This window comes from Coenobita brevimanus, chromosome 95 (genome assembly GCF_032717465.1).
Source record: "Coenobita brevimanus isolate Jiangsu-jjx chromosome 95, ASM3271746v2, whole genome shotgun sequence".
NCBI classification, from domain to species: domain Eukaryota; kingdom Metazoa; phylum Arthropoda; class Malacostraca; order Decapoda; family Coenobitidae; genus Coenobita; species Coenobita brevimanus.
In genome coordinates, this window is record NC_137048.1 from 9,007,144 (window position 1) to 9,025,645 (window position 18,502).

At 38.6% G+C, this 18,502-nt stretch overlaps 1 protein-coding gene across 1 annotated transcript in view; it reads left to right on the top strand.

Annotated features, from left to right (window-relative positions):
- Positions 1-514: 514 nt before the first annotated feature.
- The window catches only part of LOC145413230 (multidrug resistance-associated protein 1-like), a 682,216-nt gene continuing 664,228 nt past the window's right edge, over positions 515-18,502 (top strand). The window contains exon 1 of the mRNA XM_080282961.1: positions 515-643. Within this exon, the coding sequence (XP_080139087.1) occupies positions 515-643 (129 nt within the window). The remainder of the gene's footprint in view (positions 644-18,502) is intronic.

The window sequence follows — 18,502 nt, forward strand, 5'->3', positions numbered from 1 at the left end:
AATAAAGAATGTGGTAATCATAGAGGCTGTTGTCTTCTTAATGTAATTAGAAAAGCATATGGTAGGATAGTTATTGACAGAGTTAGGGAAGTAACAGAAGAAGTAGTTGGAGAAGAACAGGGAGGTTTTAGGAAGGGAAGAGGTTTTGTAGATCATATATTCATCCTTAGGTCTTTAGTGGAAAAGTTTCTAGAGAAGGCCTTCATGGATTTGGGGAAAGCATATGACAGGGTGGATAGACAAGGAATGTGTTCGGTAAGTTCTCTTATTTGTCCCATTTCTAATGTGTAGGTTCTCCATTCTGTCTCATAGCTGTTTACTGAATATTCTCACGTTACCCAGCTCTTACTATTAATTTATCCCGTCTCTGTTTACGGTAGGTTGTCATTTGTCCCATGTCTTTCCATATCTGTCATCTGAATTGTAGGTTGTCTTATATCCATCTGTGTTTGTTTTACCATAGCAACCACCACCAACAAATATCTGACTCTTGTCCAACACACAGGCAGTGGTAATGGCTGTGGTTTTGTATGGACGTCGTGCGGGTGTAAGAAGCAGTGGGTTGGTGTGGTCATACTGGCTCGTTGTGTTGCTCTGTGGTCTACCTGGCCTTGTTGCTGCCATTGTTGCCACTATGACTCAGGTAAGTTTGATTCTCTCTCTCTCTCTCTCTCTCTCTCTCTCTCTCTCTCTCTCCTTGATGTTAGAACATAATGTACTTTTTGCAACATTACATTCAGGGCAATACTTTTCTCTAAATATGTTTTCTCCTTGTAATACATCATATGATTTGTTGAAAATTGTTAATACTTGAAAGTCATAATAAGAATGGGGGTGGTCATGATTTAATGAGTACTTTCGAATATCAGAAAATGCTATCACATGCATGTTTTATGCTCAGTCACTCTTGCTCATACTCATTTGTACAGATTTTTTTTTTTTTTTTTTTTTTTTTTTTTAATGAACGGCTTGTACATTTCAATATACCTAGTCTGACAGCTAGGACATGAAATTTTTTTAACAACATCTAAGCTTATAGTAATTGGCACCTTATCATTGTTACCGAAAAAATTCTGAATCTTAAAATCATTTGTAAATATGATCCTAATATTTACAGATGAAAAGCTGTTTTTTAATTCCATAAGTACCAAATTACGAATTGTTGGCTAGATTCCCACAGAAAGGCATTCTAACATATTTAACCACATTTTAAAACCCCCAAATGTTGGTATTTTTAGTTATGTATAGAGGAAAGACTTTAACTGTTTATCATATATACCCATCTTATGAATATTTTTCAAAAACTAATTTCTAAGATTACAAAATTCTTCGTGTAGCGTTACATAATTAGAACAAATATTTGTCTGCTTTATTGAAAAATGTCCTAACTGAATTTATTTCGTATTTCATAGGACAAAGGTTATACCAGTTCAAGCCTTGACCTGTAAAAGTAAGTTTCCTATATACCCCTCTTACTAGCCCCTCACTGCATCTTTACTTTTTATGTAATAAGGGGATAGTTCCTTTATTTTCTAATTCACATGTGAATATCATATATTTATACTGTTTGATAATATAATACAGAAATCTTAGGCGAGTCTCATTATTACTGAAAATGAAGAATAAGTCATCTACGGTACATACTTTCTAAAATAAATTGGTCTAAATTCACTTGGACAATTATTTAACCATGAAATTCCAATGTTGTACAAAACAGCATTGGCAAAAACAGGTCCACGATACACATGCTTATGCAAGTGTGTGTGTGTGTGTGTGTGTACTGTATATATATATATATATATATATATATATATATATATATATATATAGATAGATAGATAGATAGATAGATATAGATATATATATATCCAGGGGTAGGATCCCACTGCTACCTGACGTGTCCCCAGGTGGTGGATAGGAGAAGGCCTTGTAGATATACAAGGTACTGTCGTAGACAGCACGGACCATGAGACCCCCGGTAGATATATAGGGCTTCACTGAATATAATGAATAAGGTGGCACAATATCTCACCAGAAACTATGTGGCAGGGAGGTGAGATTATTTGCCACAATCCTCCCAACCAAACATGAGTTCTATTGGAAATGATTTGACTGGCGTTCCTGTTGGATCATCGTCTACTAAATGTTCAACCGCACTGCTTTCTGTACTTACGGACAGTGTGGCACCGAAAGTGAGTAGGCACTGTGTAGGCAAGTCTGAGATTGGAATATTAAACAAACTGAAATCCATGAATTTCTATGCATACAATATAAGAAACCTTGCAGAAGATTACAAACTTGATAACTTAATGACTGAACTGGAAAACATTAGTTGCGATAGTGTAGGTTTGAGTGAGACCCATAGAAAAGAAGAAAAAGTAATTCAGCTCGAAGACAGTGGGCACCTATTTTACTACAGAGGAAGGCAAAATGAAAGAGTTAGTGGTGTAGGATTTCTAATTAACAGAAATCCTGCAGGCAACATTGTTAAATTCAGCAATGTATCTGACTGAGCAGCATTGGTTGGTATTAGACTATGCAAAAAACATATTCTGAAAGTAATACAAGTATGTGCACCAACTTGTCAAAGCTCAGATGAAGAATTAGAAACAATCATTGACGACATCTCCCAGATCATGGAAGAAGAAAAGACTACATATACTATACTCATGGGAGACTTGAATGTAAAAGTTGGGAAATCAAAGAATGGAGAAGCATGTATGGGAAAATTTGGAGTGAGAGTAAGGAATGAAAGAGGAGTAATGGTGGTAAATTTTGCTGAAATGTACTACATGAGAATAATGAACTCATTCTTTCACAAAAGAACAGGGCGAAAGTGGGCCCGGAGAGGCTCAAATGGAGAAACAAAGAATGAAATCGACTTTATTATAGCAGATAAGAACAACACGATCACAAATGTTACATTTATCAACAAAGAAAATATAGGATATGACCATAGAATGGTAGGTTGCACAGCCAAATTCAATTTCAAAAGGAAGATGATTAGAGATAGAAAGATATGCCCGATAAAAGTAAACGAAAACAAAGCAGCCTTTCAGTTGGAAATAAGGAACAGATTTCAGCCTTTAAGTAATGCTGAATGTGACAATGATGAGCTGAATGACAGACTAACAAAAGTGCTAAGAGTATCAGCGGATGTATAGGAAAACCTAATACAGCCAGAGCCAAATTGTATTCAGAAAAGACACTCGAGCTTATATATATATATATATATATATATATATATATATATATATATATATATATATATATATATATATATATATTGTTACGGAACAGAGAAAGATAACGTACACTTTCAGTGAGAATGCTAAAAATCACTACTGTCCCGTAAAGTTCCAGGTTCAAAACAAAAGAGTTAGGTAAAATTACAAGTTAAAGTTTAATGCTTAAATTAACAACAAAACATTCAGGACTCATAAGGATAATGTAATGGCAAAAACAGGTTAAATATATGGTTAACTGCAACAGCCTCCATTAACACGAAACCAGCAAGAGCAAACTCACCCAAGCCAGCCCTGATAAAATGAGATACCAGATAATACTCAGTGAATGCCAGACAAATAATTACAGATACAAACTATTATCAAAAATAACTGACACAACCCAACACCAATCAAAACCTCACTAGGCCCAAGAATCAACCCCATGCTACACAGTACAAGAAAAAATACAACAGTCACACTCAAATCACACACAGCTGCTAGATGCTTGGAGATTTCTTGAGCACTCACAACAACAATAACTGTACAGGGGAGGACAGAGATGTGAACAAAATGAGGAGCAGATCCAAGTGGCCATGATGCAAAGACCGAGCTCACTATATAGGGGCCAGCAGAGCTTGATACAACTTGTAATAAGGACGCGCAAACGAAGCCATGGGGACAGAGAGCTGAAAATCCCGCACTGAATAACAGAAATGTCGACTTACTCTACTATAACGGTAGAAGGGGGGGACTGAGGCAGAACACGCTCGTGATCAAACATGCAGCAACTGTGCGTTAAAATTACACAAAGGATGATGAAATCATAGGCTATGTAACAATATATATATATATATATATATATATATATATATATATATATATATATATATATATATATATATATAAGGAAATGAAAGTAAAAAAGAAAAGAAATATGAAATATAACAAGTGGAATTAAATAAGCTTATCAAGAAGAGACAAAAAAGGGGAAAAAGGAAAGAGAAACATGGGCCAGATCAAAGAAACCATCAAAAAACTAAAAAAGTCTGAAACAGGTCCGATGTAAAATGGCACTAGGAAAGCAACAAATTACGTCACTGAAAGACAAAAACGGTGAAGTCATTAAATGCAGAGATAAGATGGAGAAGATAGTTGAAGAATTTTACAAAGAACTGTATGTATCAAAGACACTAGTACCAATAGTTAACTTTTCAGTTGACACAAGTGACATACCTGAGATTGCACTGGACGAAGTAAACATTTGTCTTAAAAATATGAAAAGAGGGAAGGCTCCGGGAGAAGATAGAACAGTAGCAGGTTTACTGCTGGATGCAGGAGTAGAAGTACAAAACAGGCTTGCTTTCTTATTTACTCAATGTATAAAAAAGCAGAAAATTCCCAAAACATGGAGTAATGGAAAAGTTATTTTACTTTACCAAAAAGATAAATCAAGAGATCTTAGTAACTATCGACCCATTAGTTTATTATCAGTCATTTGCAAACTCTTCATTAAAGTCCATACGAACAGAATGACATTTGGAGGAAAACCAACCTCGTGAACAGGCAGGATTCCGAAGCGGGTATTAGACTGCTGATCATCTACACGCAGTGAATCAGCTAATTGAGAAAACTACAGAATATAATAAACCACTGTGCCTAGGTTTTGTTGATTACGAAAAGTCTTTCGACTCAGTGGAGCACAAAGCAGTTATAAATTCAAAGAGAGAACAAGTAGTAAATGAGAACATTGTAAAACTGCTCGAAAACATATATAAAGAGGGAACTGCTACAGTTAAATTACATAAGGACTCTGAAAAAAAAAAAAAGATTGAAAAGGGCGTGCGTCAGGGAGATACAATTTCACAAAAACTATTAACAGCATGCCTAGAAAGTATTTTCGGAAAGCTAGACTGGGAAAACAAAGGAGTGAACATAGATGGAGAAAAGCTAAACCATTTAAGATTTGCAGATGACATTGTCCTAATCTCAGAAACAGCAGAGACATTGCAAGAAATGTTAAATGACCTGAACAGAGAGGGTCTCAAAGTAGGGCTAAAGATGAACCGGAGTAAAACTAATGATTAATCCTCAAACACCAAAAAGCGTCATCAGAATAAGTGGAGAAGTTCTTGAAGAAGACGAAGAGTAGAATTACTTGGAGTAATGTAATAAAATTAACGAAAGATAATGATAGCAAAAAAAAAAAAAAAAAAACGCATTACAACTGGATGGAATGCATTCGGTAATCATAGAGACATTATGAAAAGTAGCTTGCCAGTTTGTATAAGACGAAAAGTATATAACGAATGTATAATTCCAGCTATGACGTATGGTTGTCAGACCTGAAAACTGACAGAATCGATGGAAAATAAATTAATCCGAATTCAGAGAGCAATGGAAAGGTCAATTTTGGGAATATCTTTAAGGGACAGGAAAAGATCAACATGGGTGAGAGAGTAGGCTAAAGTCAAAGATATTTTTGAAGTTATAAAAGAACAGCAGTGGAGGTGGGCAGGCCATGTGGCAAGAATAAGGAATAACCAATGGAGCAAGAGACTGACTGACTGAACACCAAGAGAATGTAAGCGTAGGAGAAAAAAGGCCAGACAGGAGGTGGAGAGATGAGACAGAGAAATTTGCAGGGAAAACGTGGCATTTACTGGCTAAGTCAAGGAATTCGTGGAGAAGGTTGGGGGAGGCCTTTGTTCAGCAGTGGACTTCTAGTGGCTGATGATATATATATATATATATATATATATATATATATATATATATATATATAGATAGATAGATAGATAGATAAATAGATAGATAGATAGATAAAGATAGATAAATAGAGATAGATAGATAGATAGATAGATATGATTCTGCAAAGTAGAAGGAACCAAAGGTCAGAAGCCTGTGAATCGTCCCCTCCAGGAAAAGACAGAAAAACATGATAACAGAAAGCCAAATTTAAGGTCCATTCATTTTGAGATACCTGGAGACACTGCGTTTGAAAGACTGGACATCATAGGCAATAAGAAATGCAGAGGAAGACAGTTCCAGATTGGATCTGTTACATAAATGAAGGACTGGGGGTAACAGTTCACTCTTGCATTCGAGAGTTGGACAGAAAATGGATGAGACTTTGTTGCTAGATGGGTGCTACACACCAGCCATAGTGGTGGAGGGATGCAAGCAAACAGTTTAGGGGAGCAGTGACCATTGGTGTAGCGGTGGAAAAGAGATAAAGGTGCAACAGTACGACGAAGAGACAGAGGATGAAGTGATCCAGTAAGAAGAGGAGAGTTAATGAGACGAAAAACCCATGACCCCACCTTGTTGGGGAAAAGCTGTATGTGTGGAGCCTCCCCACACATGAGAGTTGTACTCTACACCAGGGCAAATATAAACCCGTGTATAGAGTCAACAACTGTGCAGGGGTAATGAAAGCACGGAGTTGGCTTAGCAAAATAATACAATCCCTTGGAAACAGATTTTACAACAGAGGTAATCTTCTCATTCTAAAATATATCCCAGGAGAATAAAACCCTAACTGTGTTTAAAGATGATGCAGGATTGAGCTGGATATTGTTCATATTTAGAGGGTACTCCAGTGGAAGATTTTTATCGCGTTGATAAAGGTAAGAACTGAGTTTATGATACATTAAATACAACACGATTATTTTTACCCCAGTCAAAGATATGATCCAAGTCAGGCATTTGGGGTAACTGCTTAGATGGACACTGCGAGAAGTAAATGGAAAGGTGAAGGGTGTAGTCATCAGCATATGAGTTGGTAGGGTTATATGGGGGAGGCGGTGGCTCAATCGGTAGAGAGTTGGCCTGCAGTCCTGACGGACCCAGGGTTCAAATCCCGCTGAGGCAGGGAACAGTTTAAGGATTTGAATTTCATAAAATCAGACTTTACTGATCTGCCAGAAGACCCGCCGACATGTCGTAAAAATACCCCCGCTAATACCAATACAGCAGTCCTGTATGAAACAGCCCTAGCATGTATTCACTATGGACGATGGGTGTTAGCGCCGAAGTGGTGACATGTAGAGGTGTGCGGTACGTACGAGAACTACTGGGCCTTGAAATCAGGCTGTGAAGCCTATGCCCAGAGTCGGTCACATAAAAAAAAAAAAAAAGATCAGAAGGTCAATAGGGAATACAAGGAATGAAGTTGACGATAGTACAGAGTCCTGAGCAACACCGCTATTGATAGCGCTAGAACAAGAATGGGGTGTGTACAACAGCAGCTATAGAACGACCAGGAAGGAAGCTAGACATGAATGCACAGATAGAACGATAGAATCAGTAAGAGGGCAGTTTGGAAATTAAAGATTTATGCCAGAGTCTCGAAAAGAGGATGACCAAGAGTCTGAATGTGTTATTATTCATAGAAGGGAAGGGGTGTATTTGGTATACTGTGAACAGGTCTTCAGTTATGAATGATACATGAACTACCACTGATGTTGGTGTTAGTGTTGCTTCTAAATATGGATAATATTGCATGCATTCCCTACTTCGGAACAAAGGCTTCAATTTATGGTTATGTATGCCTTGACTAATTATCTGACGTAGCACATGAACTGAAAGTAAGTCAATTGTGATCTTGCCATCACCAGCATTCGAAATTCCTTGCATAAGTGCCCTGTAACGAACTCTAGTGTTGTCTAATTGTAGAATTGTGTCAATATGTTCTGTGATGATGGAGAAGTGTTGGAAAAGTGTTATATTACCTTCCATTTCATTTATTTTATCTACACTTTCGAGAACTATGTTTTCTGCCTTTTTCAGATTTTTCACAATTGTCTTCATTGCTGAGTTATGTCCTGTGATGAATTTATCTTGGTATTTTAGTACCTGAGCTATTTTATTAAATTTGTTGTTTATTTCTTTAAGGTCTTCCTCTGTAGCCAATCCAAAGATGTTCCCAAGAACTGCGCCACCCAGGTCGAACAAACCGCGCTTTTGGCGAGTACGTGTGATGGTGTTCTTGTCGCTCAATACCTCCGTTCCATGAGATGGGAGATCTTGGATCATGATGAGCATAGATGACCTAGCATGTTCTATTTTCCTTTTCGCTAACTTCACTATTTCATCCACTTCCTTTGTGTTATGTGCTTGTGAAACATAGCCTCCTATCATGAAGTCCAGGGTTCTCACGGGTCTTGCGATATTTTCTAGATAAGAAGGTAATTCATACATGTAATCCAGACTTATTTCAGTACTCATGACGTCTTTTACGATTGAAGTCGTGGCCGTTGGAGCTATGGGGGTCTAAGTGCGCATATCCTCTTGCAATGTAGAGGAGAATTCATAGCATAAGTCCCTTCATGGTTACCTACCGACAAAAAAATCTATTAATTTTCTAATATGGTCATGCTGTGGTCGATGATAGTGATGATGTGCGTTACGGTTGATTGTTATTTCATTTATAGAAGGAGTTTAAATCGATATTTAGATCTCGTAAATGATGTACTGTAGATTTTATTGGAACAGTTGCACCTATGTTTGATTGTTTGGTATATGACCTTAATTTATTTTTGTAATTATTGTTGTTTTCTTGATTGGTTTTATGAGTTACATTCGGTTGTTAGGTTGTATCTGAGGCTGTATAATTATTAGATAGTTCCATTGAAACTCGTTTTAAATGGTCAATATGAACTTGTTTCTCTTCGCCACTTGACAGTGACCTAATTAAAACTTTGTTTGCTTTTATGTTAATTACTCTGTATGGGCCCTCAAATTTTGGGGATAATTTATTGTCTCATGTATGAATGATACCATAAACAATGTCTCCTAAGCTGATAGGCAAATATCTTGCCTTTTTATTAAATGCCTCAGTCATTTCTTCCCTGGACATCGTTAATTGTTTTTGACTCTTTTGTGTATGTCCTGGAATTCACGTAAACGGAGTTTAGAGTAATCATCGTAATTGTATATGGGCAGACTGTCACCTTCTAGGAGCTCATATGGTAGTTTTTTTATCTGTCCCATATATAATGAAATGTGGTGTGTCACCTATGGATTTATTTATAAATCCATTAATTGAGACTTCTACTCTGGGAATCCAATCATCCCAGCTGCATAATTTTCACTGAGAATGTGTCGTAGCACATCTAATAATGTTTTATCTCACTACTAACCCATTAGATGCTGGGTGATAGGCTAAAACGTTAACCTTTTTGATGTTGTATTGTTTACATATTTCTTGTAAGATATCAGAATTAAATTCTCCTCCATTATCACTTATTAGTACCTTTGGGGTAGTAAAGCGACATATTACATCATCTATTATTGCTTTTGCTACTGTATCTGCTGTTTTATTTTTAATTGGAGCTAAAATTACATAACGGGAAAAATGATCCGTTGCTGCGAATAGGTATTGGTTATTATTGTATGATAATGGCATCTTGAGTAAATCAGCAGCGACAACGTCCCATGGTTGATGTGGTACAGGGTAATTACACATTGGTGCAGGTGAAATTGGATATCCTTTGTGTTTTGCACATCATTCGCATCTGTCTATATGATTGTTTATATCTTTTTGTAATGTTGGCCAGTAATATAACAACTGGACTTCTTTGAATGTCCTATCTTTTCCAGGATGTCCTGCATGTGGGCTATCGTGTATCGTTCGTAATACCCGGGGTATCATGTCATTAGGTACTACCAATTGGTTAGTATTTCTTTGGGGCTTTGGTTGTTTCGGGTTGATCTTGTATAAAGTATTATTCACTATTGTGAACTGTTCGAGTGGTACATGCAGTTTGGGTAATTGTATGTCATCTCCACTTTCTAACTTGTATATAACTTTATACCATATTGGGTCAAGTCTTTGTGCTTTTGCGATATCATCGTGGTTTGGGATATTTCCTTTGAGATCTAATGCCGCGACCTGAATTGTGTTCGGGTTCCTTGATAATGCGTCGGCTACTAGATTCATTTTGCCTTGTATATAATGAATTTGTACATTGTAGTTTTCGACTGTACATTTCCATCTTGCTCTCCTCCCAGAGAGGAGTTTTTCTTTAAAAATACCCACTAGTGGTTTATGGTTGGTGAAAAAGTGTATTTCGTAACCATATACCAAACTTCGAAACTTTTGTAATGCAAAAACCACTGCAAGTGCCTTTAAAGTCTGTAGTGCAATAATTTTTCTCTGCACCTTTTGTTTGTCTGCTGGCAAATGCAATTGGTTGATTCTTTCCTCTTTTATCTTCCTGCATCAGTACAACCCCTAATCCTTTAACTGATGCATCTGTACAGATAATAAATGATTTTGTGAAATCCGGATATGCCAAACAAGGTGCATTTGTTAGTTTAATTTTTAGATTGTTAAATGCTTGTTTTTGTTCTTCTTCCCATTGGAATATAGCATCTTTTTTGAGTAGTTGGAATAAAGGAAAGACTATATGAGAGAATTGTTGTACGAATGACCTGTAGTACCCAGCTAGACCTAAAAATTGTCTAACTTCGTCAGTCGTAGTTGGTTCAGGAAAATCTCTCATTGCCTGTATTTTGTCATCAGTGGTGTGAATACCATTAGAACTTAATTTGTGGCCTAAGAAATTTATTTCCTTAAAGCAAAATTTGCATTTAGAAAGCTTACGGTAATTTTTAAACCAGCATCAACAAGCTTTTGTAAGAGTAAGTCTAATTTCTTGAGATGTTCTGTAATATTTTTCATTGTGATTATAATATCGTCGAGATAAACAAATATTTCTTGTCCTAAAATTCCGGACAATACGTAATTCATAAGACGCTGGAATGTGCCTGGGGCTGTCCTCAGTCCCATCGGCATCCTTGTATACTTATTAATGTCCTCTATTTGTGGAAAAGGCAGTGTATTTACGTGACTCCTGTTCAACCGGTATTTGGTAATAACCACTTAGCAGATCGATTGTGGAAAATACATTATTTTCCGGTCCAATATTCTGTAGGATGTGGCTTACCAATGGCATAGGAAATCGGTCTGGGATTGTGTGATTGTTTAGTTAACGGTAATCTACTACCGCAAGCATTTCTCCATTTCGTTTGGGCACGAAGAATAATGGAGCATTCCACAGGGAGACTGATGGTTCAATAATTCTAAGTTTTAACATTTCATCGACAAACTGATTTGCAAGTGTACGTTGAGAGTGTGGGATGCGGTAGGCCGGTACGAAAATTGGTGGTGTTTCTGGGTGCACATTAATCTTGTGATTAATCAGGTTAGTACACCCTAATTTTTCTCCGGGTAATGCTACGGTGTCCCTGTGTGTTTCCAGCAGGGTTAACAAATCATTTTCTTCATCAAATTCACCTGAGTGAATTAAATTCTCTTTTATGCTTTCTCTATCCGTAGATTTTATCTCACTTGTCACTCCAGCTATAACTAATTCCTTCACAGGGGCGGGACATTTTTCAATATTAACTATGCAAGTCCCCTTTTTCAACTGAACTTCCCCATTCATGTGATTAATTATGAATATCTGAGTTTGCCCTTCATCGTTCATCTGACATACTGCGTTTTCTACTGACAATCCCTTTATTTTACATAATTCTTCTAAGACAAGAACAGTACTATTCCGTAATTTGCTCTTTATGGTAAATATAGGAATTAGGTGGTATAACTAAATCATTGGTGAGATGGGCGGGAAAAACTGATAAATCAATACTGTTACTTGGGTCTCTAATCATGGAGGCTTGGGCTGGTGGTGTGAGTGGATCTACTGTATACACTATCTGTTTGTGTATGTTTGTTTAAGCTTTTAATGTTACCAATTCTTTTTGGTTCTCTTTTACTAATCGGTGATGGCTCTGATGGTATTTCCTCTATGAATTCATTGTCATAGTCTATTCCATTCATTTTTGGAAGTAAAGTTATGTTCTCTGTTCTCATGCATCTTAAGCCCAGTAACATATGAGCTTTAATTGCTAAGTTTTCAACGATATAGAAATATGCAGAGATTGGTCTTGTAGTCTCTGTGAAACTGATATTTAACCTTATCATACCTTTTACTGTGATTATTTTTTCCATCTACTGTATATAAATCTAAATCAGCTTCTTCCAGAAAAGTTACATTCTTCTTATTTTTAAAATTTGTTTATTTCTTCTTGTGTTATTAAGTTCACTGGAGAGCCTGTGTCTAAAAATAAGGAAACGTTTTGATCCTCACATACAGCTGGTATCAAGATACACTCATTTGCTAACATGCCTCCTATGTGAATTTTAGACTTGCATTTCTTTACGTTTGTTCGTTTTTTGTCATGACTTGGTCTTCCCCCGATTTGAACATAGACACATTTTTTTCTACTGTTTTGCAGTTGTACAGTGCCCTTGGGATCTATGATGCCTACAGTAGGGAGCAAATCCTTGTGTCTTTTATCTATCCTCTTTTGTTTTGATAAAGATTCATTCCTTTTGGGTCCTGGTTTTCCACAATAATGACATAGCATGGACCTATCTCTTGACTGTGTTCTACGAGGTGACTTCCCATTTGTGGTGTTGTTTGTGGCGAGAGATCTGCTCGGGCTGCGCGAAAACTTATGAAACTGCCTGTAGCCTGGTGTTTGTGGTCGAACCCACGACACGTTTAGTTGTTTGCTCTGCCTGCTTTCGGGTTGCGATCGATTTTGTTCTCTGTTTGGGGTCGTTGTAGATGTTTTCACAGCTGATACTATCTCAGGTACTTTCATTCTACTAGAATGTGCGTGTGTGTCGATCATCCCTGCTTTACTGCACTGCATCTCTACCTCGTTCACTAAGTCTAGTAAGCACATGCCTGGGGTGTACGTGATTGTCTTGGCGATCTTAAGGGTTCTATCAGGTAATTTACACAAGGCAGCTATATAACCAGTGATGTTCACGACGAAGTCTGGGGACATCTTCCCATCATCTGTTATCCAGTTTGAGTTTTCTAAGGTAGCTAATAATGTTCTTTTGATTGTGGAGACATCAGCAGTTATTTCACTGAGCACATGGCTTGTAGTGTGCTCCCTTACAAGATCTACAATCTTATGTAATTCTGGAATTATAACTGGCAAGAAGTTCATACCTCCAGAAAATTTCTTCAGAAATTCAGTTTTAAAGTCATCATATGTCTTAGCCTTGAGGAGCTTATCTGACCTTAGTAAATTGCTTGCTGGGCATCTTTCCTGGCTTATGCAAGATGAAAAAAAATGGCAATTTTCTCTTGTTCATCTAGTATGTCTTTTGATAAAGATCTGTTCGCACTGACTGACCAATGAAATGACGTCAATACAATCTTTTTCTGTGCCAGAGAATTTTGGGGCAGTTTTATCTTCATGATAAACATAAACATGAGGTGGGGATGTTTGATCCACGGTATTGGTTGCGTTATTAATATTCACTTTTGTTCTGTTAATTTAACTTGAACTTGTTTATCGTTGTGGGAGGGAATAATGGAATAGGTTCAGCCTGAACGGTGAACCCTGTTAAATATATTGTCATAGGTATGCAAGTCTGAGACAAAGTCCTCACTTGCTACGTCAGAGGGGGTTTCCCACTCATCATCTAGAACTGACGTATTTGTTTCTTGATCTTTAGTTTGTGTTGAGGTTTGTACAATGGGTATGTTGCCTTGGTGCTCTCCTAATTGTGTATCCGCAGTGGGCACTAACTGTGTATCATCTGGTATTAACACGGGTGAGGGCGAAAATATCCCTGTCATTAAGGTATGGTGTTATGAAATACGCCTTTTGTTTATGTCCTAACTAAATAGATGAGTAAATGAGTTGTAATAAATGATAGATAGTGAGTGTATAAGTGTATATATAGAAATAAGTAAAGGAGTTGAATATACCTAATTTTAGCACTGAGATGAAATGAGTAAGTATAATTATACCTACTTGATACAGATCAGAGAGGCGTGTCGATGCAACTATCGATCTCGGAAGAAAAATGCAGGGTTGAATGAAGATCTCTCGATAATTCTAGGGCTGTGTTGATGGACGATATTACTCAGGAAATTCCATGGCCTGGTGCATGTAGTGGTTAACAGCTGCAGTCACAGGCGAATCTCATCATAGAATGTCGAATTTCCAACACAATACTGTGGAAATAAATGAGTATGAGTAGGAGCTATGTGAATAATGAGTAATGAGTAATGGGTGAGAAGTGCCTGGTGTCAGTCACACGTTGATTGGCATGGCATTGTGTCAGCAAACTCGCGTGGCGATGTCGGCTTCCCACACTGGTAGCTGTGGTGAGTAACTGAGTAGCGATGAGCAACCTGAGTGAGGAAAAGTGAATAAGATGCGTTATAAATGTGGCTCTGGTGTTTTGCTGTGTGTCTTGACCTCTGCGTCAGTGATGGAGGTAGGCAGGAGAGAGTGTTGGGGTTTTGTGTGCTTGTTGCTCTGGTCTTTCGTTTCCTTTACTTGCTTTGTTTTTTATTCTTCTTGCTGCTGCTTGAAATTGCGTAAAGATTATAGAGTTGTTTTGTAGACTTGTTATTTGTAATATGTCGTTGCTACTGTATGGTCGTAGACTCATAGGTTCGTAGACTTGTAGGCTCGTAGACTCGTAGGCCCGTAGGCTCGTAGGATGCCACCAATGTGACTCTCAATTCTTGTAATAGGTGAGTCTTGAGTTTTTATTGTTATTTTGATAACTGAAGAACAGGAGTTAAAGATGAATACAGGGAGTTGATCTTGATTTATTATCTTCAGAGAAAGTCTTAAACTGAGCAGCGTATAATACAGAGACAATATACTTAGTAAATCTAGTTGGACCCCTCTTCTTGTTCACTCTCTCCACTCCCTGTCGGTTCTATGGCTAACCTCCTTCTGAGCTCTGCTTCCTAAATTCTGGTGTAGCAGGAGTCATGTCACGTGTGTTACATTGTTGTTGAAATGTTCTAGAAGCCTGTGTGTGAATATGTGTGTATGTGTGTGTATCGTCACTAAACATTGTTCGTGTGCCCATCTCGCTGACACACTACCTATCTCATCCCCTGACTTGCTGCTTCCGGTGTATTGTCAACATTCCTTCACTTAGATTTGCAAGCTCATATCCCGTTCCCAGGCTTGCCTGGTGCTCTGTCTATCTATCTATCTGTCTATCTATCATGTTTTCTATAATGAATTGTATTTATAATATGGAGTCCTGTCGATAGGACAGAGTCCTGAGCAACACCGCTATTGATAGCGCTAGAACAAGAATGGGGCTGTGTACAACAGCAGCTATAGAACGACCAGGAAGGAAGCTAGACATGAAGGCACAGATAGATCGATAGAAACAGTAAGAGGGCAGTTTGGAAATAAAAGATTTATGCCAGAGTCTCGAAAAGAGGATGACCAGGAGTCTGAAAGGTAGGTGAGAAATTCGCCAGTGGAACGTCCCTGGCGAAACCCATACCGACAATCCAAAAGAGGGTTGTCATAGTAATGGTGCTTTAATTTTTTTTAAAATTTTTAGAACAAACTCGAAAACTTTTGAGACACAGTATTTTAATGCAATTGGGCAATAGTTTGAGGGAACTGAAGGGTCACCCATCTTTGGGACTGGCTGAATAAGTGCAAACTTCCAGCAAGAAGGAAAGGTGTAAGTTGACAAAGGCAAAAGAGTTTACCTAGGCACGGTGTAAGCGCTCAAACATAGTTCTTGAAGACAACAGGAAGGACTCAATCAGGCCCATATGCTCTGTTAATATTGAGGGCAGTGATGGCAGATAATACATCATCTGAAGAAATTTCAATGTAAGCCATGATGAAGTCAGAAGGAGGAAGTGATGGAGGAACAGCACCGAAATAATTGAAAATGGAACTCGAGGAGAAAGTCTGAGTGAAGGATTCTGCTATTTCAGTGAAAAAACAAAAAATTAAAGAGCCAACAGAGTGGAAAAAAGGAGGGAAGGATGATAAAGTAATATTGTCAGAAAGGTTTTTGGCAAGGTACCAGAAAGAGTGGGAAGAATGTGAGTTGGAGAGTTCTGAGCATTTAATACGAATATAATTATTATTAACAGGGCGAACAACAGACTTAGCATGATTCCGGGCAGAAACATAAAAGAGATGAGATTCAGGGTTCAGTTGGCTCTGGTACATTTTGTAATGCATCTCCTTGTTGTGGACATGATTAGAGCAAGGATGATTAGCGAAGTTTTATTTTTTTTTTTTTTGCATTAGTCACATGATATGAGAAAGGAATAGATTCTTTCATGCCCGAGGGAATAACCTCTGTAATGTGCGTCACTCTCAGACAGCTCTTGGTCATTGAAACGACGATCATTCCGTGGAAATTCAAAGAAGTACTACCTGAAGGACTCCCAGGCAGCAGCTCCAAAGTGCCACAGCCACCACTTCTCGGAAGGGTCCACTGGCCTTACTGGAGGGATATGAGTGGTAAAGGTGATGAGTTTGTGATCACAGCATAAAGAGAAGTATTAGTTGTAAGGAAGAGGCCAAATATAACTCTCTCCATGGTTGTCAGGGATACGGGTAGGGTGCTGTACAAGATGCTCTAGGTCATTAAGGATAGAAAAGTTGTAGGCTTGTTCACTAGGTGGATCAGTGAAAGGAGAGGAGAGTCAAAGGTGGTGGTGAACACTGAAATCTCCTAGAATGGAGATCTCAGAGAAAGGAAAAGTTGTTAGAATATGTTCTGTCAGTAGAATTAGGGAATATGTAAACGGCACAGATATCGTTAGAGACTGACAGGAAAGCCGAAGCCAGGGAGCACAGAATTAAGAAGATTCACGTTCAGGAACACAAGTGCAAGATTTGTTGTTGTGTACATATTATACACAACAGCCACCTTGGCTAGGCTTATCAGCAACAAACTTACTTCCCCCATAAATGGCGATGGGAACACCAGGTATGAAGGGACGAGCTACTGCCTGTTTGATGTTGGATGGTCTTCCGGTTCAAAGACATCACTGAAGGATCTTTGCTGTATGCTGATGCTGCAGCAGCCAAGTTTTGGAGAGCATTGTGGTTGCTTTTCTTCATGCGGTCCAAAGCATTAGACAACTCCAGAGTGATGACAGGTGCACAAGATCAGGATCGTCCTCATTTGGGTGAGTATGTGGTAGCAAATGTGGATGATCCAGGAAAAGGTTTTTTGCCTTCTTTGCCTTCTACAGTCTTCCAGTTCAATGGAAGCTTCCCCCACTGATCACAACTTGTGCTGTCATAGTTCTTAAACTCGGGAAGATTCCTCTCTCTCATGTTTCTTTGCTTCAGCATTTGACAGCTTTTGGTTGATACCGAGGATGATGTCTTGGCGGCCTTGCTCCCTTTGAGCCTTCAGAAATGCCTTGTTCTCTTTGTTCTTCAGCAGCTTCATGGCATCCGAATGCGCCAAGTGGAAGCGGCTCTTCAGCTTCACTACGATGTCAGCCCATTTCTCTTCTTCCACCTCCAACTTTCTGTCCTTCTGTTTGACCAGGGAGTGTCATTCCTCGTACAGATTTTCAGCTTTCCAGATCCTGTGCTTGCTCTGTGTCAGTGGAATTCTGGCGCGATACTAGAATCCAGTGACCTCAGAGACCACAATCATTGCAGCTTCCCATAGGATCTGCTTTTCCTTCTGCAAAACTTGGAACAGCCACCAGATATCCTTACTGTTAGATGGCAACTTACCATCTCCGAGCTGGGGGATCTGCTGTCCACCCAAACAGATCACGGACTTCTTCCTGGTTTCCTTCTCTTCACGTTTATTGTGGTCATCATCATCCTTGGAAGAATGCAGTTCGCCAGTCGTAGCCATAGCAATCAAACCTCGAGATTGACTCACTACCTGGAAAGATTCCACGTATGAAGGACTATGTTATTTGCCTTCGTAACGCACAATAACAACCATTTGTTGAGCCAGTCAATGGGGGAATGACGCTTTACTGATGGCCAAGATCCCTGCCCTCTCGCCCAACCCCCACAAGCCCAGGTGCTACTGTGTCTTCTCTTCCCCCTGCCCGTCGCTTTCATGTCTTTCACGCAGTGACCACGTCCTCCTGTGGATCAGTGAGAGGCTTCCACGAAAATGGTCCCATTCTCCTATACAGGGAGGAACTCCAGGGCCGTTGGGGCACCAGAAATCTTAGAGTAATGTACACAAAATTTTTACATGTGTTTTTACATCAGTGGCACACTGTTAGGGGTTGCCCCGTGAAGATTTCCAATATTCAATTTTCTTTATATATATTGTTACGCTATGTAACAATATATATATACACACACACACACACACACACACACACACACACACTCATGAGAGAGAGAGAGAGAGAGAGAGAGAGAGAGAGAGAGAGAGAGAGAGAGAGAGTTCCTTTAACAAA